The following is a 27,644-nucleotide window of genomic DNA, read 5'->3' on the forward strand; positions in this document are numbered from 1 at the left end:
AATTCCAACCCCTTCATCCTGAAAGTGTTTTCATGAATGTATGTGAAAGACATCAGGAAAGTATTATCCACCCACTCCTGCTGTTGAAACAAAAGGTCAAGTGTCAGAGCTGGCAGCCAAGCCTCTAAAACAAGCAACACTGTACCTCAGAGATAGAATAACACAGTAGCTAAGCAAAGTCCAACTACAGTAGAGCAGAACTGGACTGGAATCCCACTTCCACCCTCTTGGCATTTTCACAAATGCAAAATATGGCTAAGAAAAATATCTACCCCATAGGATTCTTGTGAATGTGCGTAGGACACTGACACTTCATGTGTCAGTGCCGAATTTTTATTCCAGAGACTTAACAAAGTCATCTATCTCTGTTTCAGGCAGTGACAGCATCTGAACCACCCCCATTGACAACTTTCTTATTTCTCCTGTGAGTCTTCAAAGGAGTTTCTGCACTCAGAGACAGGAATGGTATACTGGTTAAGAGGACGGGCTCTAGGATTTCTAAACCAGAGAGTCCATATACCAGCTGTGTGACTCCCTTGCCCCATTTTAGATTCTTCATCTGTGAAATGAGGATGATAAGAAAAAATATTATCCATCTCAGAGGGTTATTGTATTAAACTAGTTAATACATGAAAAATGCACAGAACAGTGCCTGGAATATAGTAAATGTACAGAAAATGTTAGTCATTACAATTCTCCCCATAGATGATATATCCCAAATTTTTAGGACGCAGAGAACAACAAAATTATAGTTGACTCCTGAACAACATGGATTTGAACTGCATGCATCTACTTATACATGGATTTTTTTACAGTACTATAAATATATTTCTCTTCCTTGTGATTTTCTTAACATTTCTTTTCTCTAGCTTACTTTATTATATAAAAACAGTATATAATATATAGAACATAATAATATGTGTTCATCAAATATTTATGTTATTGGTAAGGCTACTGATCATCAGTAAAGTTTTGGAGGCGTCAAAAAGTTATATGCTGATTTTTCGACTGTGGGATGTGCAGGTGTCAGCATCCCTAACCCCTGTGCTGCTCAAGAGTCAACTGTATTTGTTAATACCATACTGTTAATACCAACTGTATTTGTTAAAACCACTCCAATACCATACTGTTAGAGCTGAAATGACTCTTAGGAATCAATTCTAGTTCAACACTCTCATTCAATTAATAGTGCCCTGGTAAGACCAGAGCTACATGGTCTGACCAGCATTAAAACCCAGGTTTCCTGGGGCACCTGGGTGGCTCAGTCGGTTAAGCGTCTGACTTCAGGTCATGACTCGGGGTTTGTGAGTTCAAGCCCCGTGTGGGGCTCTGTGCTGACAACTCGGAGCCTGGAGCCTGCTTCAGATTCTGTCTCCCTCTCTCTCTGCCCCTCTGCCACTCATGTTGTCTCTCTTTCTCTCTCTCAAAAATAAACATTAAAAAAAAATTTTTAAACAAAACAAAACAAAAACACCAGGTCTCCTGATTCCTATCCAGTGCTCACACTTCTGTATTTCCTATTTTTAATGAAAATAGTAGGGTCGTTCAGTCTTTTCTCTCTGCAAACCAACAGGCCATCTTCTGGAAAGAGCCAGAGCTCTGAAAACATTTGGGAAGAAATCATACTCATCAAAATTTTCAGGAAATACTGCTTCAGGTAGCACATTTTGGGGGAGGTAGCGTAGGTAGGCTATAATTTATTTCCCAAGAATCCATACCCAAGAGATACAAAAAACAAAAATTTGAAACATTATTAATTCCTTTCAGGAACAATTAAATATTCTTCCTTGGGAGGGCATAATAATAAATATTAACTAAATCCTTTCTAAGTTTATAACACAATATTACATGCCTTTTTTTTTCTAATCCTCAGAGCACAGCCCCCCTTCCTCAAGTTGCCTTCTTACATACTGCTACAGTTACTGGTATTTTCCTTGCTCACCATACATATCACAGCTTATGCAATTGCTTGCTTACTTGCTTTGACAGTCCTCAGACTATAAGCAGAAAAAAGACAGGGATCTCAATGATCAGATACACCATTCATTTCTTCTTTCAACAGATATTCCTGAGCATGAATGAGACAGAAATGGTCCTGGCTTACTGGAGCAGACTATACTTGTAGCAATATCTCATTCCACATGCTTTTCTTACAAAGTGTCCTCAACATTCTTTCCATGGAGGTCCTTCCCCTTGAACACGCCCTTACAGACTACAATGGAAGTGATGCTATGTGACTTATAAGGCTAGATGATAAAAATGCAATGCATTTCCACCTTGGTCTCTTGGGACGGACCCTCTTAAGAGTCTGGCTGTCATACTGAGGAACCCCACACCTGGCCCATGAAGAAAGACCACATGGAAAAGTAACCAGACATGGAACCAAGGGACACACCTTCCCCACGGTGCCTTGTTTGAAATCCTGACTCACAGAATTATGAGCATAATAAAATGAGTTCCTTACACTATTAAATTTTGGGGTGGTTTATTATGCAGTAATGGCAACTGGAACAACCATTAATAAATATATGGCTTAATATCTACCAAGGAGTAAAGATACTGAACACATGACTCTAAGGTATTGCCTACACCTAATGGTAACTGGAACAGAGTAAATTATTTGTTGAGTGTCCAAGGTAGTTATTATTATGCCCATTTTGTAGATGAGGAACTGAGCTTTGAAAGGTGAAGCAACTTGCCCTAAGCCTCTCAGCTGGCCAATAGCAGAATAAATTAAAACTCAGATCTGCACCCACACTCATAACACCATACTCTGTCTCCCTTGGTACTTACATTTTTGTGCTAAATATACAGTAATGTTTCAAAATGAGATTGTCAGTACTGAAAATATTCTGGCCCACTAGAATTCACCATGAAGTTTCATCACTGAGATGGAAATCCACATATCACCTTCTCACAGAAGTCTTCTTTGACCTTCCTAGCTCAAGTAATGCCAGCTCCCTCACCCTCCCCAGCCATTCTTTCTACTCCATCACGATTTCATTTTCTTCACAATACTTATCCCTAGCTGAAATTCTCTTGCTTCTTACATTTGTTCTTGTTCACGTGTCTACTCTCTGTATCTCTGACTTGAATATGAACTCTGTGAGCAGGACCCTTATCTGTCCTGTCTATTCCAAGATCCCCAGTGCCTAGTACAGTGCCTGGAATATGGTAGGTGATCAAAAATTAATTATTTACTGAAGGAGTGACCACCCAACCTCATCACCTGCCAATAAATATGCAAATTGGAAGGATAAAGCAAAGTTTAAAACATCAGGACTGCATCAGAATCACTCCATCCAGTAAGGTTGGTACAAAAAAAGGAGAGGAGAATCCATGCTACCACTCTTCTACTTAGAAAAAGCATAAACCCTGAATTCCAAAGGAGATGTAGGTAAGGGGATGGGGTGGGGGTGGAGGTCACACCGATCTCCCATTCATAACCACTGTCCCCTCAACTCCTCAAAAAAAAAAATCAGTTTCTTCAGACACATTGACTGAAGCACACCAAGGACAACTGTTGGTGACCCTCTAACACCAGACCTTCTATCCTTCACCTGGCCTTTCCTTATATACCAGTCCTGGGATGCAGGTGCTGTTCTCCCCAAGGTCCGGAAGAAGCAGTAACCTAACTCTTCAGGGAGAAGGTGAGTAGGGGGATCTTCATAGCCAGGGAAAGGGTCTCTGCATGTGCAGGTCTCCAAAGACCATATTTCTCCCAAAAGGAAAAATGATTGTTCCTGAGGACCTACCAAGTGCTAGGCACCTATGCTGGCTCTTAAACCTGCTTTAGGGTCGTTCCTTACCTCCAACCCAAGAATTTAGGGAGGCCTCAAGCACAACTTCCTCATCTCACCATTTCCCAGACCCGCTACTCCTCATCCCCTAGAAATCCTCAAAATCCAGGAGCGGTTAGAGAGGATAAAAAGAAACCTGGCGTGGCCTAAGAGACAGAACGGGAGGGGGATCGTGTTAGCATAAGAAGAGGGTTATACTGGGCTGGGGCCCAGTATGAGTAAAGATTAATATAAGAAGGCAGTCTGACCCTTTCCAAGCCCAATATGTCCATCAGAAGAGGTGATGAGAAGCAGGAAACTGAAGCTCAGCAAACAAGTGGCCCCGAGATGAGACCGAAGCTCCATGGTGGTAGGTGCGCGGAGCCACCGGGCTGAGCAGACGGAGGAGGACCCAGAGTCCTAGCAGAAGGTCCGTGCCGTTCCCCAAGTGCGGCTCAGCCCAACCCCTCGCGTTCCCAGATTTTTTTTTTCCTAATCGTGAAGGAAGTGATGTTAGACGGATGTGGGTGGTGCCTCCGGGGTCTGGTTTGAGATGGAGTAAGTTTAAAGGTGCAGATCACGTAGAAGGGTGCGGGAATTGCTCTCCTGCGCGACCTGCTTCCCCTCGATTCTGGATATTCAGTCCGAAGACTGAGAAGGAGAAGGTGGGCCGAGATAGTGGGGGTGGGGAGAGGGCTCAAGAGAACCGTTGCTGGTTGCCTCAGCCTGCAAGCTAGCCCCTCCCCCCAAGAACCGCTGCACTTAATATTCACAACGCGAATTATTGATCGGTGAAGTCAGCTGCTCCCTACAGTGGGCGCGTTGCCCATTGGCCTCCCCTTTCCTCCTCCGCAAAAAAAACCAAACCAAACCAAAACAAAACAAAAAAATCCCAAAAACCTAGACTACGCGATTTCATTCTTAGGTTCCTGCTCTGGTCACGAGGAGACCTGGCAAACCTGTTCTGCAGTGTATTGTCTCGTGCCTTGCAAGAATGCCCCTTCCTGCTGGAGAAGCAGCGCTGGACCTTATTTTTCCTTGCAGCCGCAATTCGTCCACTCTGGGATGATGCAACCAACCGATGCAAGCTCCCAGAAAACCAAATTTCGAATCCCTTATTGCAAAACTAACCCAGATCTTCAGGGAACGAGGACAAAAGTCACTGCAGACATTTAAAGCGTAAAACTTCTTCTGGTTAAATCTACTTGACTTGTTTTTAAACTTTGTGGGTTGAGTATTTCTCCTCAAGTTTTCCTCTCTGATTTACATAACAAACGGTAAAATTTCCCATCTCTCCTCCCAGTAGAAGCTAGTTGAGTCAATACACTAGTGAGTCCGCACTAGTTGACTCCGACAGTGCGTAGTTAATGAGTAGTGAAAGACATGAGACAAAAATACATCCTCAAACAAAAATACACACCTCTTTTTTATTAGTACCCTTACAAAATTGTAGGCACAATGGAATCCTCGGGAGACTGCAGGCTCCAGAATGCAGTGCGGCCACCTGCACCTGCCGCATTTCTATTGGTAGGCGCAGAGCAGGCTGGGTTTTGTAGTTCTATATGCGCTCTCCACGATAGGCTGCTCTGGTGAGAGAGAAAGAGAGGCGGAGCCGGTTGTGTCACGTGGGCCCCGCTCCCGCCGCCGCTGCTGCCGTCGTCTTTCTCTGTCTCGACTGAGGCAGCCATCTTGCTCTTGCCGCGTGCTGTTGTTGGAGGACCCTCCCTGCTTCAGGTGAGACCCCCGGCGGTCCCGCCACTCCACGGCCATAGGCCGCTGCGCACGGTCTCCCCCCGCCCTCTTTTTCCGACACCCGCCAACCATTCGGGCTGCCACTTCCGCCGTGGCGGGCCGAGTGGGGGCGGAGGCGGCTGGTTTGGCTTGTCGGTTACCGGCGGCGCAGCTGGGGGTCGGCACCTGAGGGAAGGTCCCCAGCACCATCGCCCCCTATGGGGGCGAGCGGGGACCCGCGGTGTTGCCTCCCAGATCCAGTCCCAGGAGGCGGGTTACCCCCGCCTCTCTCCTGTTACTCTATTCACAACAACAATGCTGTGACAACAGCCTATCTGTTGTCATCTCGTTTGATCGTCCCACTCTACAGATAGGGAAACTGAGGTTAGCAGCCCCCGGCCCCCAAGCGCTTGGGACTGAATTCCGTTGCAGCTCTGTTCACCTCGCAATGGCAGTATTTACAATTCTGATTCCCTCTCTGAGACATTGCCTTGTCCATCTCGATAGCCCCATCAAACTGCCTGATGCATAGTAGGCTGTCAGGAAACAGATGATTGACCGACGGGCACCCTGTTACACCGCTAGTGAATGGCGGTTTCAACTTCCGTTCCCACGTTCTTTCACTTATACCATAGATGTTCCCTCGGGAGTGGTAACAATAGTTACCAGTTTTTGAATATATACTGTGAGCCATACCCTGTGCTTGTTAACTTAACCTTTAACCTTTAAAACAGCCCTATGAATTGTGTAGTGTTAAACCTTTTCTAATACAGAAGGAACACAAGTTCAGAAAGTAAAATACCTTTCTGAAGTCTTAAGGGGTAGAACCTTGATCCTTTTGATTACAAAACTTGTGCCTCTGTTAGAGGAACCCCACATAATAAAAAGTCAGGACAAAGGATTGAAATTACTTTATCTGTGTAAACAAAAAGAAAGTGCCTAGCATAATGCTTGGAACTTAGGCACTCAATAAATATTGATCAGAACCTCATTATTTACACTTTTCTTGAGTCCTTGAGTAAAGGGCTAACCGATCCTAGGATCCCCAAGGAAGAACGCAGTAATTTATATTCTTAGGAAGTTCTTCCTTTTGGGTCTAGGAAGTGACTTGTCCCTTCTGGACCTTCATTTCCAAATCTGTTAAATTAGGAGGGAGGTGAACTGTTTTATTTGTTCATAATTTTTTAATACCCTGCTGCTGCTTGCAGGTATTTGAGATGGCCTCACATACAAGACAGGAATAATGGGTACAATGAAGTAAAGGTTGGTCGAAGAATAGGGAATTAAGCCAGGTGATCTTTGAGGTCTAGTCCAGATTCTGAGCTTGACACCTCATCTCTCATAGACTGAGTCCAGTCCTCTTTTCTCCTTCAATTCCACATACCCCAACCTGCTAATAGACAAAGGACTGTCTTTCTTTCTCCCCTTACCCCTTGAGAACATCCCTAAAATGCTTTTTCTCTGAGATAATTCTTGGGAACAAGTTTTCTGTTACACTGATTACCTGGAATGGAAATCTGTTCTTTCATCAACACATTGATATAAAGAGTTAATTTTGTTTTTGCTTTTGTTTCAAACAAGTCAAGACTCTTTATCTTGACTTCATTCTCTTGTTTTCCATCTCTTCTCTTGGGGATTGTTACTTCAAAATGCAGAAGAGCCCCTAAGGTTTACATTGTATCTAGTTCTAATATTTTTCACTTCGTCCCTTTTTTGTAAAAAAAAATTCCTTAGGCTCTATACTAAGTTCACTATACTTTCATGGCCACATTCCTTTGAGAAAAGTGAATATTGGTCCTCTTCTATGGATATTGAGTATAGACATTGGGATTTGCATCAGCAAATTTAATTAAGTCTGGCAGAGTTGAGATTGACCTACACCTAAGCCTTCTGGCTTTGTACTCCTCCTGTTAAAGCGTGTTTTTAGCTGCTTGAGCATTGTGATACAGTGCTGAGTAAAGATTGAGGAACTATAAATTCTGAATGTTATTTGGGAACTGGACTTTATTTGGCCTTGAAGCATGTGTATGTGTATATATATATGTGTATATATATATATATATATATATATATATATATATATATATATATATGCATACACACACACACACACACACACACACACACACACACAGGTTAGTGCTCCAGTAGTGTCAGAAAACAGAACAATTAGTACTTATATAATCTTTATTCTCTTTCATCTCTCAAATGAAGACATTATCTTTTTCATGTGAATGATAATTATAAAGAGGTTAGAGAATTGGCCAAAAAAGGTTTGAGAACAGCCTTTATTCCCTCTCTCACATCTTGGTAATGATCTGTTGTTCCACAGAACAAGTAAAACAAGACTTTTAACCTTGGCTTTTATTTGTTTATATAGTGTGGAATGTTACAACCCATTATAAACTTAACTTTTTTTCTCTAGTCAGGAATGTCACTGACCAGATTAGGTTTTATGGCTTTATAATTTTCTTAAGAGTTTTCAAAATCAAAATTGGCCTTAAAAAGGCTATTTCTAAGACTCTCCTCCCCACTAAGCACTCACAAAAATTTAGTATTAATGTAGCAGAGATGTTTTTGTCAAATTGTGCAGTGAGGAATTTTACCTAGTGTGCAAGAATATCTTGACAAGTCTGACATACTATATCAGTGCAAGGTACTGAATGAACTCTGTGGAAAGGGCTGCTGAAGTGCTGAATGTCTGAAAATCTGGCTCTCTTTTCCTGTTATTAACATACCATCTGACCTTGAATAGAAGATGTGACTCCCTCATATCTTGACAGCTAGAGAGCCTACTGTTGAATTTCTTCTTTGTCCTGCTTTTTCTTCTTCTTCTTTTTTTTTGTTTTCTATTTATTTATGGGCACAAGGTTATTTATGGCTCATTTATTATTTGAGAGAAAAAAATCTACTTAAAGGTTGTGCTGGTAACATTTGGTAACTGCTCTCTGTTGTAAAAACCTTTGGGGGAAAAACTGGCTTGTCTATAGAGATTTTCTAATTGGTTAGGTTTTACTGAATGCCCAAGAACTGAATTATGCATTTAAGGAGGGATCCTCAAATAGGTAACTTTGAATCCTATTCTATTTTATGTTTGTGTATTTGACTCCCTGGTGGTTTTATTTAATTTTCATTCTCTTAATATCTGGTTTATGAGCGAGAACAAGTTATTAATATTTATTAAGACTATATAGACAGTATTAATATGATCACAGTGGTAATGCCTATTGCAAGCCTAGTGAACCAGAAGGTACTGTTGCATAAACAGTTATTTTATTTTGGTAAAACAGTGATTTTAACAAATGTATTTTTCCCCCCCTAGATTTACCAACAGCATGAATCAAGAAAAGTTAGCCAAACTTCAGGCTCAGGTCCGGATAGGGGGCAAGGTGAGTGTGGCATAAGAAAAATTGATAGGAAAATGTATTATCAGAAAGTAGTATTATTTTGGATTTGTGGTCATTGAAAATCTAAAATCTTTTCAATAATCAAGATCAAACCACATTCCAATTTGAAAAAACTTGTCTAGATTTAATATAGGTAACTAGAAGACTTCTCTCTCTGGTGGTGCAATGTTAATAGCCACCTTTGTTTGAATCCTCTTAACATCTGGTAGTTATGTGACATGAACAAGTTACCCAACCTTGTTAAGCTTCCATTTTCGCATGTGCAAAATAAAAAAAATCCTGCATAAGATACATCTAAAGATTAGAGTAATACTTACAAAACACCTATCTGGCACAGAATAGATACTTAATAAATGACAGCTGTTATTATGTTAGGCTCATTTACAGGGCATCCCAGATGTTGAGGTTACCTTATCTTGACTGGATACACCTATTTGTACAGTTAGGCTTATAAGTGGTTTAACTGGAGATGCTCAGACTGATTATACTTTTTTCATTGCTGGGTTTTCCTCCCAAATTCCTGTCTGTTCTTTGTTGGTCAATATAAGCATGAACATTCTTATTCCATGTATTTTGAAGCCCAAAGAAAAGCTTGTTCTGAGAATCTTTGATTCCCTTCAGCTTTTGCCCCAGGCTTAAGGAGAATACTCTGCCCTTATCTCTGCCTAGTATAATATTTGTAAAAGGAAAAGAGATAGTACTTAGCTCAGACCTGGAAGGCGGTAGGTAGGACACTATGTAGCAACTCTACCTGTCATTTACTTTGATGATTACCACAACTCCTAAGAATGGAGATAAAAGGGGAAGGAAAGAAGTGACTAGTACTTTCTCCTTCTTCCATAGTGACACAGGTATAGGACTCTGGAGTCATATTAACATACTCATGTAACTAAAGTAGTCACATGGTAGCATCAAGTCTAATGCAATGTACAAATGAAAAAACTAGGGATATTCAGGAACCATAGAATATACCTGGAAGAGCTTGATGCAGCACATGACTGTTACACATTTTAAACCAGATGGTTCACACATTCATTCATTTAACTAGTTTACTGAGCACCTACTATGTGCTTGGCACATAGTAGATAACCTAGTCAGGGTTTTCTTCTCTTGACATAACTAAGCTTGGAAGAGAGACGTGCTCACAGTTACACTACTGGGTAGTAAATGTTAAAATGAAGTACAAGGTGCTTTTGCCTAGGAGGGACAAGGAAGTCATCCCTGAGCCGAGATTTGGAAAACAAACAAGAATTTATAACTAGGTAGACTGGTGAGGGTAAAGGTGTGAGGTGACGAGGGGATTGTTATTCTCATACATGCTAAGGCACCTAAGATGCTGAGATAACATGGTGCTTAATGGAATGGCTTGTTTTAGTTTGGTACAGTTAGAGTTTAGACTATCCAATGGATAAAGAATGGTAGGAAACTAAACAACCAGGTAAGTCAAGGTTATATCGTAGTCTTATATGCCATATTAAGGAGGTTAGGATTTTATCCTATAGGCAAGGGGCAACTATTGAAGGATTTTAAGAAGAATAGTCATGGGGTGCCTGGGTGGCACAGTCGGTTGAGTGTCCGACTTCAGCCAGGTCACGATCTCGCGGTCCGTGAGTTCGAGCCCCGCGTCGGGCTCTGGGCTGATGGCTCAGAGCCTGGAGCCTGTTTCCGATTCTGTGTCTCCCTCTCTCTCTGCCCCTCCCCCGTTCATGCTCTGTCTCTCTCTGTCCCAAAAATAAATAAACGTTGAAAAAAAAAAAATTAAAAAAAAAAAAAAGAAGAATAGTCATTTTAGAAAGGTAGGTGCTAACAACATGGAAAATGGAAATGAAATAGAAGTCTGGCATAGAGGAGAATGATTGAAAGGCTGCTGCTGTAGTATATGGAACACAAATTTAGGAGTTGGAATTGACATGACTCAGAATACAGAGGAGGGATGACCCCCAGATTTCTGGTTTTAAAGACTAAATATATGGTGGTACTACCAGCTACAAATCTAGGAAGAATAGTTTGGTGGACTGGTAAGCTTTTAGACATATTGAATTTGAGGTACTGAGGATCATTTCATTTGAGCAAGCGATTGAGCTTTCCCTGAGTCAGGAATGTTTCACAAATAAACGAGGATCTATGAAAATAGTCCTCCTAGTCCATCCTCCAGCAACTGGATTTTGTCACATCCTCTGCTGCTACTCACAGAGCTCTCTTTCACTCCCATCGGCATTGCTGAGATGGTAGCCCCTGCCTACTGTATAAGGCTGGTTCCCTGAGTACTGCGGGAACTACCCAGAGAATTAAATCTCTCTTCCTTTCCCCTTACTCCTGCCAGGTGTCAGAAAGATTTAGCCCTCAAGACGTAGGCTTCTTTTGGTAATGTTTTATTTTTGCTGTAGGTTACATTTTTGTAAATTGGCCCAGGAATTTAATCCATTATTTTAAATAACTTTTCAATGGAAATCTATATTAAGAGTTTCGAAGTATCCATTTAGAAATGAGCTCTTTCTGTCTTTGTGAATAGTGTAATTTTCAACCTATTTGCTCAGGCCAAATTTCTAAGCATCATTCTAGATTCCTTTTTTCCTCATATCCCACATCCAGTCTATTAGTATGTTGGTTCTTCTGACAGTCTAAGATCTCACCATCTCCACTGCCAGAACCCTCATCTCTCGTCAAGACTGCTACAGTAGCTTCCTGATTGATCTCATTGTAGTCCATTTTCTACAGCAACTTCAGTCATCTGTAAAAATCATAATAAAAATCATAAATGAGATCAAATCATTCCCATGCTTAAAACCTTCCTATTGCAATCGGAATAAAATCCACCTGCTGCCCATGGCATTCTAGGCTACATGATTTGGCCCTTGCCTGTCTTTCTGATTGCATTTTCCTCCTCCTCCTTTGTTCACTCTGCTCTAGCCATAACTGACCTGCTTTCTCTCTGTAGAAACAATAGGTTCACTCTTGTTTCATTCTGCTTGAATCACTCTTCCCCTAGATCTTCCCATGGGTCTCAGCTCATAATGTCACCTCTTCACTGAACATTCTAATAAAATAGTGCTTTGCCTTCACCCAATAAATATTCTTATCACTGTTTTTTTTTTTTCCCTTACTACCCTTATCCCATTTGAAAGGGTCTGATTTGTTTATGTATTTATTGACTTTTCCCTCTCATGTATGCTCCTTGAAGTAAGAACTTTGTCTTTTTCATTGTCAGGGGGTGGTAGGTACTGTAAAAAAACATTCCTTGTAATGTTTGGAAGTTGTTATAAAACACTAAATTACCTTGAAGTTATAAATTATTTTTATTAGAAAACTTTTGAAACATTGAAATGATAAATGGATATTTAGAGAATAAGAACTGGCTAGAACTGACCCTCAGAAATCTGGGTTAGGTTGACAGTCACAATTCTGAAAAGTCTTCTTCGTTGTTACTATTAAGTCAGCAATTTCTTACATGGATTTTAATTAGAATAGGAAGTCATGTGACTGTGGTTACCAGATGCAAGCATCTTAACACTTCTGTTTGGTTATTTTTCAGGGTACAGCTCGCAGAAAGAAGAAGGTGGTACATAGAACAGCTACAGCTGATGACAAAAAACTTCAGAGTTCTCTAAAAAAACTGGCTGTGAATAATATAGCTGGTATTGAAGAGGTACGGTCATTTTGTAAATTGTTAAATTGTGTGGACATATGGCACATTCACAAATATCCACACTTTTTGAATGTAAAATATCAGCTTAGAAGAATCTGATGTTGTCACTTAGGTAGCTTTGAAGAACTAGCTGTTGAATTTGCTGATTGTATAAAAATGGCTGATTGTAAAAAAAATAATTTTAGTGGACGGTTAAGGAATTCATCATACTTTTTGGACTCAGAATTTGCACATAAGACAAAATTATGGAACTGCTCTTGAATTTTCATGCAAAGTAACATTTTTTTCTAATAATATAGAAATAAAGAAACTCCAAGATTTCTTCAAATAAGGTGGACTTTTTTCCCATAAGAGCACCTTTCTACTCAACAATATCTCTTTAATTACCTCAGCCAAGAAGCTCTAGTAATAGCCTTACATGGATTGGATTTCTTATTAGACCCTTTCCAGAAATTATTGGCTACATTTTTTAAATCATTTTATTATATGTTGGTGATACTGCTTTTCTCAAATATGAAACCAAAGACTGATGTTATTTCAAAAGATACTCAAGAAAAATGATGATAACATCAACTATTTGTGATCTGTTACCATCTAGAGTCACTTCTGCCTGATGATTCATTTCCCATAGTAATCAATGTTTAAATTTTCACTGCCATAAATTACGTTGAATGTTTAAATTATACTTAATGATATCATTACTTTGTATGGTACCACCCCACAATTTTTAACAGATTGTTAATGCACACGTGCTGTAAAACAGATCAGAAATAATGTGGAGTCAAGGATCACTAAGAAATAGCAGAGTACCAAAGAAAAGGCAGTGAAATGGCCACATGTTCCTTCTAATATGCATGTATGAATAAATTTTACTACACTATTTAATTCTGCATTGTACTTTCAAAATTAGTATACTGAAGTAGTAGAAAATGTAAGCCACATGTATCTTTTTTTCCTTTTAGCTTGATGTGCCTGTGCATTCTTACTCTGATAAAGATAAGAACTTCATTTGCAAGTCTTGAAATTAAGCATTTTATATGCATTTTTCCTTCTGAGTTATTGAAAACTTTTATATATCTTTATTGACCTAAAATAATTTTCAGAGAGATCATTCTCTTTATCTGGGGTATATATGAGAGAAAAAAAAAATCTCAGCCTCTCTTAAAAAATCTAAAGCTTGGTAAAAAAGAACAATTTGTGGGGTGCCTGGGTGGCTCAGTTGGTTAAGCGTCCAACTCTTGATTTTGGCTCAGGTCATGATCTTACAGTTGTGAGATCAAGGCCCACGTCAGGCTCCGCACTGAGCATGGAATCTGCTTAAGATTCTCTCCTAGGGGCACCTGGGTGGCTCAGTTGGTGGAGCATCTGACTTCAGCTCAGGTCATGATCTCATGGTTTGTGGGTTCGAGCCCCACGTTGGGCTCTGTGCTGACAGCTTGGAGCCTGGAGCCTGCTTTGGATTCTGTGTCTCCCTCTCTCTCTGCCCCTCCCCCACTCATGCTTTGTCTCTCTCTCTCTCTGTCTCTCTCTCTCTCTCAAAAATAAATAAATGTATAAAAAATTTTTTTAATGAAAAAAAAAAAAGATTCTCTCTCCTTCTGCCCCTCTCCCCAGCTTGCTGTCTTTTTTTCTAAAAAAAAAAATACACAATAAGCTGCAATAATAGACAATAACTCTAATAATGCTAAACCTAAACAACTTGAATTTGTAAGTGTTTTGGCAGTCTTACATCTTCACCTACATTTCTACTCTCCAACTACCACCCACCCCACCCCACCACTTCAGCACTACTGATATTTTAAATCAGACAATTCTTTATTGAGGGAACTGTCCTGTGCTTTGGAGGATGTTTAGCAGCATCCCTGGCCTATACCCATTAGATACCAGGAAGCCCCCCCCCAAACCCTCCCCCCAATTATGACAACCAAAAATATCTTCAGACTTTGTCATATTCCCTGGGGGACAAAGTCACCCTTGGTTGAAAAATAACTCTTTAGAGAGGAAAAGATTCCATTTATACCACCATGATGTATAGATTTAACTATGTAATATAATATCTCCAAGGGCATGTTTTTCTTTTTTTTTTTTTTAAGTTTATTTATTTTGAGAGAGAGAGTGTGAGCAGGGGAGGGGCAGAGAGAGAGGGAGAGAGTGAATCCTAAGCAGTCTCCATACTGTCCAGAGCCTGATGCAGGGCTACATCCCACAAACCATGAGATCGTGACCTGAGCTGAAATCTAGAGTCAGATGCTTAACTGACTGAGCCACCCAGGCACCCTCAAGGGCATGTTTTTCTAAATGTTTGTTTTGTTCAGATTTGGGACACTTTATGGTTCTTATAATTAATAAAACTTTTCATGGTTGGATAGCATTAATTTTATAAATGTTTTATAATAAAATAAGGAAATCAGTCAACTAACAGTTTTTGATTTTTTCAGTATGCAGCTAAACTTGTTACAATGCTGTGCTGAGTTGATGGTATTACTGCAGTTGAAATTTTCTTAATAAAATATTTAATGATAGTCAACACTTAGTGAACATCTACTGTGTGCCAAACATTTTGCCAAGGACTTGCTAGGCAGTAGTGGAGCTTATTATGATCTAGTAGGGAAACTAATTGGTTAACTAGACAAATACAAATTATCCCATTTCAGCTTCACAATATCTCTTTGAATCAGTTGTTGTTGGCTACAGATGAGAAAGCTGAGACAGAATTAGGTACCTGCCCAAGATCACATAGCTAGTAAGTATTGGATTCCAGATTTGAACTAAAGTGTGTTAAAACCAGAGTTCATTCTGTTCATAAATTTATCCTGCTTTTGGTCTTTTTAGTTGTACTTTCTTATATCCACTCTTGGCCTTTTCCTCTCCTATCTCCCTGTTCATCAATACCCACCCCCTTCCCACCTTATGCCCTGTAATATTGAGCACCTACCATGGAGAATTCATTAGTTACACCATAACAGATAAATTCCCAACAGTATTTCCAAGGACATTGCTGTTTCTTTTTTTTTCAGGTCTTAATGCAGACATTATTTCTTCCAGAAACCTTCTTGTTAGTACCCATATACACTTGTGTAAAGAAGGGTTAGATGCCTTTCCTATGTGCCTTCGTAACATACTTATATTTTACATAATATACTTTTATTTTATATAATATACTTTCATTATAGCATTTATTAAACTGTAGTGTGAATTCGTTTTTGTTGGTACTACTGATGCAATTCCAACCTTTTGAGGAGTCATAGCTCCAAAACATTTCACAGAAAATTGATGCTACATAATAAGCATTACTACTTTCATTGCACCCCTACCCTGTGTGTGTGTGTGTGTGTGTGTGTGTGATGTATTCCAGCCCTCACAGACTAATTATACAGAGAAAATATGTATAAAAATAATTAACAATGCAAGGTAACAGGTATAAAATTTCTGAGTATTTGAACCTAAGATGGGAAGGAGTTTTACTTTTTTCGTACTTCTCCCTCTTTCTAAAATTGATTTTTTGAGAACTAAGATATTCGTACTTTATATAACACTTTGCAGATTTTGTGTAGGAATATCTAGTATACTATATATAACACGGTTTGCCTCAAACATTATGTTTTTTGTTACTATATTTAGAGTTTTTTTTCAAGAAAATTTTTTAAACAAAATGATGACACATACTGGGTTTAAAAACAGCTCTTCAGAGGGAGAAAAGAAACTACTGCATTCAATGTAAACATGAAGACATGTACAGAAGTTTTCAGAAACACAAAGATGTGAAAAAATATATCTTAGAATAGAAGAAACACATTACTGATTACAATTTTGTTATCTTTAGTTTCTTTAGTTTCAAACAATGTTTGAAACTTGTTTCAAAGTGCTGAACTCCGGGGTGCCTGGCTGGCTTAGTCAGTAGAGCGCGTGACTCGAGCTCCACTTTAGGTGTAGATTTTACTTTATTATTATTTTTTAAGAAGTTTATGTATTTTGAGAGAAAAAGAGAGACAGAGGGGATGAGGGCAGGCAGAGAGAGAATCCTGAGCAGCCTCTGCACTGTCAGCACAGAGCCCAATGCAGGACTTGAACTCATAAACAGTAAACTATAGAGTTTACTATTAAAATAAAAATAATGCAGGGGGGCACCTGGGTGGCTCAGTCTGTTAAGTATCTGATCTGGATTTTGGCTCAGGTCCTGATTTCGTGGTCATGAGAATGAGCCCCATGTCAGAGTCTGTGATGAGAGCACAGAGCCTGTTTGGGATTCTCTCTCTCCCTCTTCCTCTCTCTCTCTCTCTCTCTCTCTCTCTCTCTCTCTCTCAAAATAAACATTAAAAAAAAAGTGCTGAACTGTGAGGAATATGCTGTCTTTTTGTTTTTTGGCAGTTTAAGAAAAGCAGATAAAAACTTTCAAAAAGATAAGACACCACTGCCATTGTTGTAGAACAAAAATAATATTACTATGTTTTCTGTACTTAGACATTCAAAACATCAAACAAGTAGAAAGTACTCAGTTTATTGGGTGGGGAAGAGGAAGATTGACCGTGGGTTCCAAAAACTCATGGAATGTACTTCTGCCAAGTAAAGTTTTAATCTTACTTTCTAAGCTGTTGGTATTGGCGACTTCCCCCCCCCCCCAAAGCTTAATTTATGTCTTTAGAAACTTTAAAAACTGAAGGACTATTTGGATTATGAGTCTCTTGTCTTTTATGTATTCACTAGTTTATTGATTTGGTGTAATAAATTAGTCATCTATAGATCTTTTACATGTTACCAAAGAGAAATACACAGCTGTCAAAAAGTAAGGGGCAGGGGAGTGTCAGAGACTGTCTCATACAAAAACCAAGTAAATAACCAGGTTTTTGGAGGGAATTCCTAGGCAGACTCCAAAAGATTTATAACCCAGAACTAAATTTCTAAAAATGGTTTATATTCTATGACATTTGAAGGTATTTGGATGTGCTTCTTATTTGGTATTCTGGTTGAATATAGTGACCTGTCTTCATCTGATAACCTAAATCTATCAAACAGTGGGATCTGTTGCATTTCTCAGAAATGATTAATTTTATCAGATTTATTTGGTAAGAAACATCACCAAAAATCTGAATTTCAGATTCAGATGGCCTAGTTGCTTTGTAGAGTTTTATGTTCAGAGGACATCTTCTCTTGTACCTAGGATATAATTCTGCCTCTATGAAACTTTTCCTATCTTTCCAGGCATAATTAATCAACCCTTTTCTCTATACTTCCACTGCCCTTACCTTAAATTGCTCTGCTATAATACATTTATTATGACAACCTCATATTGTGGGATATAATGGTTACTTATTAACCACCAATTAGTGTCATCCCCCCCCCCCCCCCCCCCCCCCCCCCAGATTATAAGAGTCTTAACAGCAGGGATTGTGTTTATTTATCATTTTATAGTCTGTAGCATGCTGGCTCCCATGATGAATTTGTTTGGGGTCCATTAAGTTTAAGGGATACTGATTATTTGAGATGGAATTGTTCTCAAGAAGTTAGCCATTGGGGTACCTGGCTGGCTCAGTTGGTGGAGCATGTGACACTTGATCTCAGGGTCGTGACTTCAAGCCCCACGTTGGGCATAGAGATTACTTAAAAAAAATTTTTTTAAAAAGGTAGTCATAGGAAACTGGAGCTCAGGAGAACGCATAAGGCTAAGAAATGTAGATTTTGTAATTGTACATATAAGTGTTACTGTTTATATTTTCTTCTTCCTGAGTCTTACTTTTCCTGAACCACTTCTATCAAAGGAAGACCTAAAGTTCTTGGTGACTCTTCACTACAATTTCTTCTCCCTCCAACTAGAGCCTCAGATACCAATTGGTGGACAGCTCTGAGTACCGGAGAGTAAAAGGGAAGCACCATGTCCCATTCACCTTATTCCATAGCAGCCTTACTTTATCTTTTAAGATCCTGCTTTTTGGGTTTGTGTTTTGTTTTTTACTACTTTTTTTATTATGGTAAAATATAACATAAAATTTGCCACTTTAACCATTTTTAAGTACAATTCAGTGGTACTAATTACAGTCACACTGTTACTCAACTACCATCATTATTTATTTCCAGAATTTTTCATCATCCCAAACAGAAACTCTGTACTCATTAAGCAGTAACTTTCCATCCCCTCTTCCCCAGCCCCTGATAACCTCTAACCTACTTTTTGTCTCTGTGGATTTGCCTCTTGTAGTTATTTCATGTAATACAATATTTGTCCTTTCGTATCTGGCTTACTTCACTTAGCATAATGTTTTCAAGGTTCATCCACATTTTAGCATGTATCAGAACTTCACTCCTTTTATAGCCAAATAATATTCCATTGTTTGGATAATACCACATATATCCATTCATCTGTTGGTGAACATTTTCTGATTTTGAAATAGCTTCCCCCCTCCAATATGAAAATATATTATCATTGTAGAAAATTACAGGTATATAGAAAATATGAAGAATGTTAACATTCAATCATAATCCCACTACCCAGAAGGGACTACTATTAGTTTTACATTTCTTTCCCATCTTTATATGCATATATTTTTAACATATTTGAGACTACAGCTGGAAGCACAATTTGGAATCTTTTTTTCCCAAGTAGCATTATATCATAAAAATTGTTTTGTATCATTAAAAACTCTTCTTAATCATCACTGTAGATGTCTACATATATTCAGTAAATGGATATACCACAATTTAGTATTTCTTAATTTATAGTACATTAAATGCTTTCATAATAAGAGAACCATATGTTGGACTTCAATATACATAATATGTATCTTCAGCTCTGATTTCCTTCAGAGAGAGTCTTGGAAATGTAGTTACTGGCTGAACAAGCATGAACATTTTAGAATTCTTCATCCATGTTGCCAAATTGCTTTTCAAAAAGGTTATGCCATCTTACTCTATAGCATAGCTGTGGAGAATCACATCTCATCAGACTCTTGCCACCAGAACATAAGAGAAAATGATCCTAGCTTATCATACAGTTTAATGACAGCTGTTAGCTTTAGCTCATATCAACAATAGTAGATTATGCTTCATATTACGCTTTAGAAATAAGCAGGTGCTGAGCTTAGAAGCATTGAATGTGAGGGGCGCCTGGGTGGCGCAGTCGGTTAAGCGTCCGACTTCAGCCAGGTCACGATCTCGCGGTCCGTGAGTTCGAGCCCCGCGTCGGGCTCTGGGCTGATGGCTCAGAGCCTGGAGCCTGTTTCTGATTCTGTGTCTCCCTCTCTCTCTGCCCCTCCCCCGTTCATGCTCTGTCTCTCTCTGTCCCAAAAAAATAAATAAACGTTAAAAAAAAAAATTAAAAAAAAAAAAAAAAAGAAGCATTGAATGTGAAAGATACTGATTTATGAGAGTGCGCCCCAAGCCCATAATCTTCAAACTCGTATATCCCTTAGCCTCACAAAACCCCACACTTGTGTGTCCTCTTCTTAAAATGTTTACTATTTCACCTTATTAAGATATAGGAGGAAGGCAATAAAAGGTGAAGTACCTGATAAACATTTAAATGCTACTACAGGGGCAGCTGGCTGGCTCAGTCAGTAAAGCATGCGACTCTTGATCTCTGGGTTCTGAGTTTGAGCCCCATGTTGTATGTGGCAATGACTTGAAATTAAAATCTTAAAAATAAATACATAAATGCTACTACATACAGGAAGGAGTAGCAGAAAAACTTGATTTTTAAGACAATTGTCAATTCTTAGAAGTGCAACTACCTGACCTAGTGGGGACTTGGATAAAAAAAAAAAAGGAAGAATTTAAGCTTCCTTTCTGAACTGTGAGGGCAATTGTCAGCAAGAGATGTAGAGTCAAGTATAACTTTGTGAGCCTCCTAGAACCATAACAATTTACTGCTGTGTAGGAATAAAGCAAGCATCAAATTTACCAGCTAGAAGGGTTGCTGTGATTAATATATGTGCCCTACTCAGAGGTGAGCAAAGGTAGGGGTTGTTAAGATTTTGATAGCAGCATAATGGGGCCACTCAGCAGTTGCTAGGAATTACTTAAAATTCCCCTGAATTCTGTCAGGCATTCAGGCTGATTCTGAAAAGTCAGAACAATAGGAAAAGTCCAGCCAAAGATGCAGCTCAGCGGGTTCTGGGCATTTTCATCAAGACCACTACTGGAGTTATTTCTAAAACTTGAGATGACCCCTCATCTAGCATTTGGGGAGTTCAATTCTGACAGTATCCAAGATTTGAAATTGTATTGGAGGTGTCCATTCATTTGGCAAATGTGAGTGACTATTATGTATTGGACACTTAGGGGCATACTATGTCTAGTAAGGCATGGTCTCTGATGGCAAGATGTTTACCTTCTAGTAAGGTCAAAGACTTGCAAACACAATTATCGTACAAGACAATTCCATATAATTGCAATACCCATGAAGTACAGAAAGTGCATAAACAACCTTAAATTTTCACAAAGAAGCATCTGACTCAAGTCTTGGATAAATGAGAATTTACAAGGTGGAGAAGCATAAAACGGTTCTAAACAGTAAAAACAGCATATGTAAATGTACTAGGCATGAGAGACCATTTTTTAATAACTACAAGACACATCAGTACTGTCCAAGCACCACCCGGTGCCTGGGTGGCTCAGTCAGTTAAGCGTTTGACTTCGGCTCTGGCTCCAGTTGTAATCTCACTGTGAGTTCCAGCCCTGCGTTGGGCTCTCTGCTGTCAGCACGGAGCCTGCTTCAGATCCTCTGTCCCACTCCCCATCCCCCCCCCTCCTTGCACCTCCCCTGCTCGCTCGTATGCTCTCTCTCTCTCAAAAATAAATAAACAAAAAAAAGAAAATTCTACTTCCTCCATAGCTCAAGTAGCATCCTTTACCTTAAACTACCTGTTAAAGTGGAAAAAACATTTTTTTTTCAACGTTTTTATTTATTTTTGGGACAGAGAGAGACAGAGCATGAACGGGCGAGGGGCAGAGAGAGAGGGAGACACAGAATCGGAAACAGGCTCCAGGCTCTGAGCCATCAGCCCAGAGCCCGACGCGGGGCTCGAACTCCCGGACCGCGAGATCGTGACCTGGCTGAAGTCGGACGCTCAACCGACCGCGCCACCCAGGCGCCCCAAGTGGAAAAAACATTTTGACATAAGGGGTTGTTTGATTGAAAAGGGACCTGAGTGCTGGCACAGTAGCTAATTTAATAGTCTTTGTTTCCTTGTCTGCTCCTTATTTTTATACTGTATATAGACTATGTATGACTTATTCTGACTAAGCAGTGGTAACTGGAAAAGGTGAAGTCTCCTTATGAAATGTGTACAATTTGTATTGTGAATTTAACAAGGTCCTTAATCCCTTCTTTTGCTTCTAAAAGGGTAGGGGAAGTGTCTGATCTTCCTCAACCCAACAATTCATCCTTTGATAGTTTCTAATAGCTTGAGTCTAGAAGCCTTATATAATCATGTTATTTGCTCAGTAGAGAGGAAGGAATGGTAGATAGAAATAAAATATCTTGGCCTTCTTTAACTTAAAGTACTTCATTTTCTATTCTAAAATTAACTAAACTTGGGGCGCCTGGGTGGCTCAGTCGGTTAAGCATCCGACTTCAGCTCAGGTCATGATCTCACAGTCTGTGAGTTTGAGCCCCGCATCAGGCTCTTTGCTGACAGCTCAGAGCCTGGAGCCTGCTTCAGATTCTGTGTCTCCCTCTCTCTCTGCCCCTCCCCTGTTCATGCTCGGTCTCTCTCTATCTCAAAAATAAATGAAAACATTAAAAAAATTAAATTAACTAAATTCTTCACCCCTTTCTGGACCTTTCTCTTCATGAAGCTACATCTTTTGTGCAACCCCATTTAAAACAACCATTTATAAATTTATTTCTGTTTTACAGTCTGAGATGGAATTCATCCTGCTTTTCACACTAAACTCAGCATATTTTAAACTACTAAGATATGACTTAATATTTAGCCTTTGATAAAGAAGCTTGAACAGAAGAAAAATCATGGTTTTTTTTTTTTTTTGGCCCTGTGTTAGCTTTTTGTTTTGTAGCTAGCAAGATATATATTATCCATATATCTGTGTCAGTTTTCTTTTACATTCTCCACTTAGCCTATATTCTGAGATAAATAATTGCTGGCAAGCTTTCATGGGGCCAAAGAATTGAATTCTTAAAGGCAAATAAACAATTTTAAGAATGAGAATGACATATCCAGAGGGAGAGAGGCCAACCAAGAAACAGACTTTTAACTATAGAGAGCAAACTGATAGTTACTAGAGAGGTGCATGGGGGAATGGGTTAAATAGTTGATGGGGATTAAGGAGGGCACTTGCTATGATGGACACCAGGTGATGTATGTAAATGTTAAATCACTATGTTGTACACCTGAAACTAATATAACTATGTTAACTTGAATTAAAATAAAGTGAAAACTTTAAAAAATTTTTAAAAAAATAAAAGAATGACATCGTAGGAAGGAAACTAAACAAAGTTGGGAACCCAGGTTCAAGTTCTAGGTTTGCATGTAACTATTTATCCTTGAATATTTGCTTAGCCAAGAGCTCTTGCCTTTAGTATTTATTTCTCTCACGAGATTTGAACTAGAAAACCTCTTAAGTTCAACAAATATACGGCATGACTTTTGGAACAATATTGATTTCAAAATCTCTTATGACTTTAACATCTGTAAATAAAAAATATCTCAAATGCTAATATTTCAGACTTTTCAGTCCTGGAAATATTGTAGAAATCCTTTATTAAAATTATGTGATTTGGTCTTGATTTGGAAAATGGAGTCCTACCCTATCTTTATTCATTTCCCAACTAGAATTATGTGATTCTAGGATAGATACGGAACAACATCCCATTTCATATCCACTATGCCACCTCCTTCTCAAGCCGTTCCTCTTCCAAATTTTCAGCCACTTTAACATTAAAAACTTTTCTACCTAAACTTATACCTTCAGAACTATATAATTTTATCTTTTTCTAAAGTCAGTATAAATTATTTTTAACTCATAATGGTATTTGTTCAGAACAGTTGGATTGAATGCTTACTGTGTGTAATATGCATAATGGAACCTTAAGTACAATACCGATACTGGGAAAGATAAAGAATTCAAATAGTAATTTTTGTCAGAGAAAATTTGGGAAATTATTTGTGGAGCTTAGTTATAATTTTCCAGGGGATATGCCTTTATTTTCTCTGTGTTCCAGGTCTTTCCTGAAATTTAGAAGCCCCTTTGTTCCCCTTCCTTTCTGATGCTATCAGTGGTGATGATCACCTTTGAGGAAGAAAAGCCCACTTCCACTGACCATGGAGAATACACAGCATCTCTGCTTGATTGTGACAAGGGTAGTTTTTGGATGGGTCATGAAATGCTTCTAAATTAGCCAAGAGTTAACTCTCCTAGCCTTTTTATATAATAAGCATGTTACCACCAAGGTAACTTATCCAAGTGGAATCAACTACATAGTGGAATCACATTATTTACACTTTTAACTTATACAAATTTAACACCACTAAAACACAAATAAGAAAGTACATGAGTGAGAGAGAAAAATAATATTTTAAATAGCACATGTTTAACCTTCCTTTTCAGCAAGTCCCAGGCAATGGATAAAATCAAATCTGAAACAGTTGATTCATGTTGGTGAAAGCTACCAAAAGAATGTGAGGATGGTTTTAAAGATTTCCTGGTAATTGATAAAGCATGTTCAGGTGGCCAGGCAAGTTTGGAGAGCTTCTTTGACATTTACAAGGGTTATTAAAGGTTGTTGAGAAGCTACATTTAGGAGTTAGAGGAACTGACAAAATCCTTTTCACAGAATGACATGGTGAGAACAAGTTGAAATTTTTGTAAATTTATTAAGTGTTCAAAGGAGTGAAACACCTGATTAAATTTCTGATGCTCTTTATGGATCTTCCGTGGTTATTTTTACCATACGCCATTACCCCTTTACAACCTGTTGCCTAAGTAAGATGCTACCCCACCAAATGGTATCTGTACCAATTTAGTTTGATAGTGTAAATTGATTAAGATACTGGGTAATTTCATTAACAAGGCAGTTCTTGGCTGATAACTTCCATTATTTTTAAAATATGGTCATAAACTTCTTTTTCATAGTAGAAGTCTTTGAATTTAAAATCTAGATTCTATAATAAAATGTAATCTGTGCCACCTACACCATTTTGTCATTAGGGTCTTTTTCCACCCATATCTACTGCTTACTACCTTGGGATTGTTAAAAAAAAAAACAAAAAACAAATGTAATTGGCTAAATCGTTATTTAAACAGATACTGTTTTAGTTGTACCAACTATGTGATGTACATTTTGCTTCTGTGATCATACAGGTGAACATGATTAAAGATGATGGGACAGTTATCCATTTCAACAATCCCAAAGTCCAAGCTTCCCTTTCTGCTAACACCTTTGCAATTACTGGTCATGCAGAAGCCAAACCAATCACAGAAATGCTTCCTGGAATATTAAGTCAGCTTGGTGCTGACAGCTTAACAAGTCTTAGGAAGTTAGCTGAACAGTTCCCTCGGCAAGGTAGGTATTTCAGTTTAGTGTCTTTCCTTCTCCACCTCTGTTTAAAGAACCTAATGATTTAAAAGGTGTTCCATTTTATACTGGAAGGATTTGCTTGCATGTAAATTTTACTTTTAAAAATGTTGCTTTGCTTATATGCTTCATAATTTTTTGAGTTTGTTTCTTTAATAATTATGCAGTGTAGCATACTGAATATTCAGATACATTTCGGTAGTAATACAGATATGAGAGGTAATTACCTAAAAGGAAGGTGCCAGGATCTGCAGACCACATTTTATGGACAATATTTACTATTCACTTCTGACTAATGACAAGAAGATACTGTTATTACAGAACTATATTTTTGTTTAATATTGTTGATTGTACTATAGGTGCAGCAACCATAAGTTCTGAATTTCCAAGATAGTCCTGGTTTCAAATGTGTCTTCTCACCCCTAAAAATCAAAGAGCCTGTTATTTCAGTAACTAGATACTTTCTTACACCGAAAGAGATGGAAAAGGTCTTGAATATCGACTTTTGACTTGGAGCATATGGAATTTAAAGAATAAATTAACTGTAATGTGTTTTTATTCCAACTCATCCTGAATTATTTCATTTTTCATATAAATTTTACCTTCACTACCCATTGAAATTGCCAGCTATATTTAGTATATGCCTAATGAAGTTAAAGTTTTATTGATTTTACTATTAAGTAAAAAATATGGTATTAGATCAGACAATCTTTAGCTTTTTCCAAACAACTATATAAGATTTAGACACAAAGAATAAATATTACAAGTGTTCTATGAAGGCCTTTATTCTTCAGGACTAATTTTAAAATAAACTTTTCATAGTGTTGGATAGCAAAGCACCAAAACCAGAAGACATTGATGAGGAGGATGATGATGTTCCAGGTAAGTGACATTTCTTTAGCTTTAAGATTTTTAGCAGCCTGTTTATCACATTTAATTCATTGTATAATGAGTTTCAGTTTTTGTTGATGGTAAGCTCATAAATTTAAACTGATTCACGACAATATGGATACATCTAATGAAAAAGAAAAAAAGCCCTCCCATTTAGAACTTAGAATCAGAAATTGTAACACAAAGCTCTGCTACCTGTGTTTATTAAATTAGAATCACTGTGATTAGAAATTTGCTTAGTTATTGTTACATTTCTGTGGGAATTATGATTGGCATATAAAAATGCTGTTCACCTTAGTAGTTTGCATAGACTAAAAAAAGACTTACATTTCGTTAGGATTACTGTTTTAAAAACAGATAAATGAGGGGCACCTGGGTGGCTCAGTCGGTTGAGCATGCAACTCTTAATACCAGCTCAGGTCATGATCCCAGGGTCGTGGGATCGAGCCCCGTGTTGGGCTCCACACTCAGCGTGGAGCCTGCTTGAGATAGAAAAAAAAAAAAAAAAAGCAGATAAAGGAAGCATTATTAATAAGTGAAATGCCACCAGTTCATTTCTGCCTCTTGTCCTATATGTTTTCAGGCTAATTCTAGTAGCAACAATTTTGTTTTTATTAGGATTAGAAGTTAGGAATTTAATTTACCACTTTTTTTTTCTTGTATCTTTTACTCATTTCCTTTTTTATTTTTTTCCAGATCTCGTAGAAAATTTTGATGAGGCATCGAAGAATGAAGCTAACTAAAAAATTTTTTCTGGTGTTTGGAAGCTGGCATGGACTAGATTTAACAAATCAGCTATGTGGTTCCAAAGTTTTACAGACATGGAGAACATCAACTGTTACTAGTTCAGTAATATAAATATTTTGTATATTAATAATGCTGTTTGTTCAGCATTTTTCGGTCATTTGATTTTGCATTTTGCACTTCCTCCCAGGATCTATTCTTTTGGTCAAAATACGAAGTATTGGTGCAGTTTGAGGGTGTTTTGGTGTTTGATTCTCAGTTTTTTGTTTTGTTTTTTGTTGGAGTATTTTTGGTGTGTGTATGTGTATGTATGTGTGTGGGTATGTGTGTATACAGTGGAGAGCAAATTGGAAAACAGTTCTATTTATCCTCCTTCTTCCCCCAGTAGAAATAAAGCAAATCTTTACATTTGTTACTTTTTATTTTTTTCTAATAATGCAGAGAATTAATGAAAAGTGAGTATCTTGGATTTCAGATCTGAGGAGATTTTACCCTTGGAAGTTTGGTTAATTTGCTTGGTTAACATATTTTTCATACATTTCTCTGGGTTTAAAATGTCTTGAGATATTTTGCCACCAGCTCCATGTTGGCATAGTGGATAGCATATCTTTGGTGTGGTTGCCTTAGATTCACTTACCTAGTCAGACCCAGAAGATTTTCTTCTAGCTTTCTTCCTAAATGCCTTTTTCCCTCTCCCTTTGGTCTCCCAGTGGCCTGGTCAGCCTTTGGTAATGCTCTTCCTCATCTTCTACCTAGCCTGAGAAGGATGTTCTCCATATAGAGTTAAGTGAGTGCCTAATCCCCTCTTTTTGTAAAACATTTTCCCCCCATCTTGAGGAACAACAACTCCATCTTCAACTTTTTATTTCCCCATTAATTTTATAGTTTGGTAGATTTCAAACTGGAATAGCTAGCATGTG

At 38.4% G+C, this 27,644-nt stretch overlaps 2 protein-coding genes across 5 annotated transcripts in view; one reads left to right on the forward strand and one right to left on the reverse strand.

Annotated features, from left to right (window-relative positions):
* Positions 1-4,443, reverse strand: part of TXNDC12 (thioredoxin domain containing 12) — a 27,316-nt gene extending 22,873 nt beyond the window's left edge. The window contains exon 1 of the mRNA XM_025934773.2: positions 4,049-4,443. Within this exon, the coding sequence (XP_025790558.1) occupies positions 4,049-4,145 (97 nt within the window). The 5' untranslated portion in view covers positions 4,146-4,443. The remainder of the gene's footprint in view (positions 1-4,048) is intronic.
* Positions 4,380-27,135, forward strand: BTF3L4 (basic transcription factor 3 like 4). Of its 4 annotated transcripts, none has more exons than XM_086716963.1 (6): positions 4,380-4,444; positions 8,833-8,899; positions 12,450-12,563; positions 24,876-25,077; positions 25,912-25,971; positions 26,677-27,135. In XM_086716963.1, exons 2-6 carry the CDS (start codon positions 8,846-8,848, stop codon positions 26,721-26,723), a joined length of 477 nt encoding a protein of 158 aa, XP_086573089.1. In that variant the 5' UTR covers positions 4,380-4,444; positions 8,833-8,845; the 3' UTR covers positions 26,724-27,135. The 4 variants fall into 4 exon arrangements, with proteins under 4 accessions (XP_086573089.1, XP_025789670.1, XP_025789679.1 ...); XM_025933885.2 differs by lacking the exon at positions 4,380-4,444 and adding an exon at positions 5,391-5,513; XM_086716964.1 differs by lacking the exon at positions 4,380-4,444 and adding an exon at positions 5,784-5,894.
* Positions 27,136-27,644: the final 509 nt, after the last annotated feature.

The sequence above is a fragment of the Puma concolor genome, chromosome C1, assembly GCF_028749965.1.
Source record: "Puma concolor isolate L17-30 chromosome C1, mPumCon1.1.hap2, whole genome shotgun sequence".
Lineage (NCBI taxonomy): Eukaryota > Metazoa > Chordata > Mammalia > Carnivora > Felidae > Puma > Puma concolor.

Excerpts from the sequence above, each read along its gene's own strand:
- BTF3L4 (XM_086716963.1), top strand. The coding sequence starts at position 8,846 with ATGAATCAAGAAAAGTTAGCCAAACTTCAGGCTCAGGTCCGGATAGGG. Across the intron at positions 8,900-12,449 it reads AGGTCCGGATAGGGGGCAAG|GGTACAGCTCGCAGAAAGAA; the intron begins GTGAGTGTGGCA and ends GTTATTTTTCAG. Across the intron at positions 12,564-24,875 it reads ATATAGCTGGTATTGAAGAG|GTGAACATGATTAAAGATGA; the intron begins GTACGGTCATTT and ends GTGATCATACAG.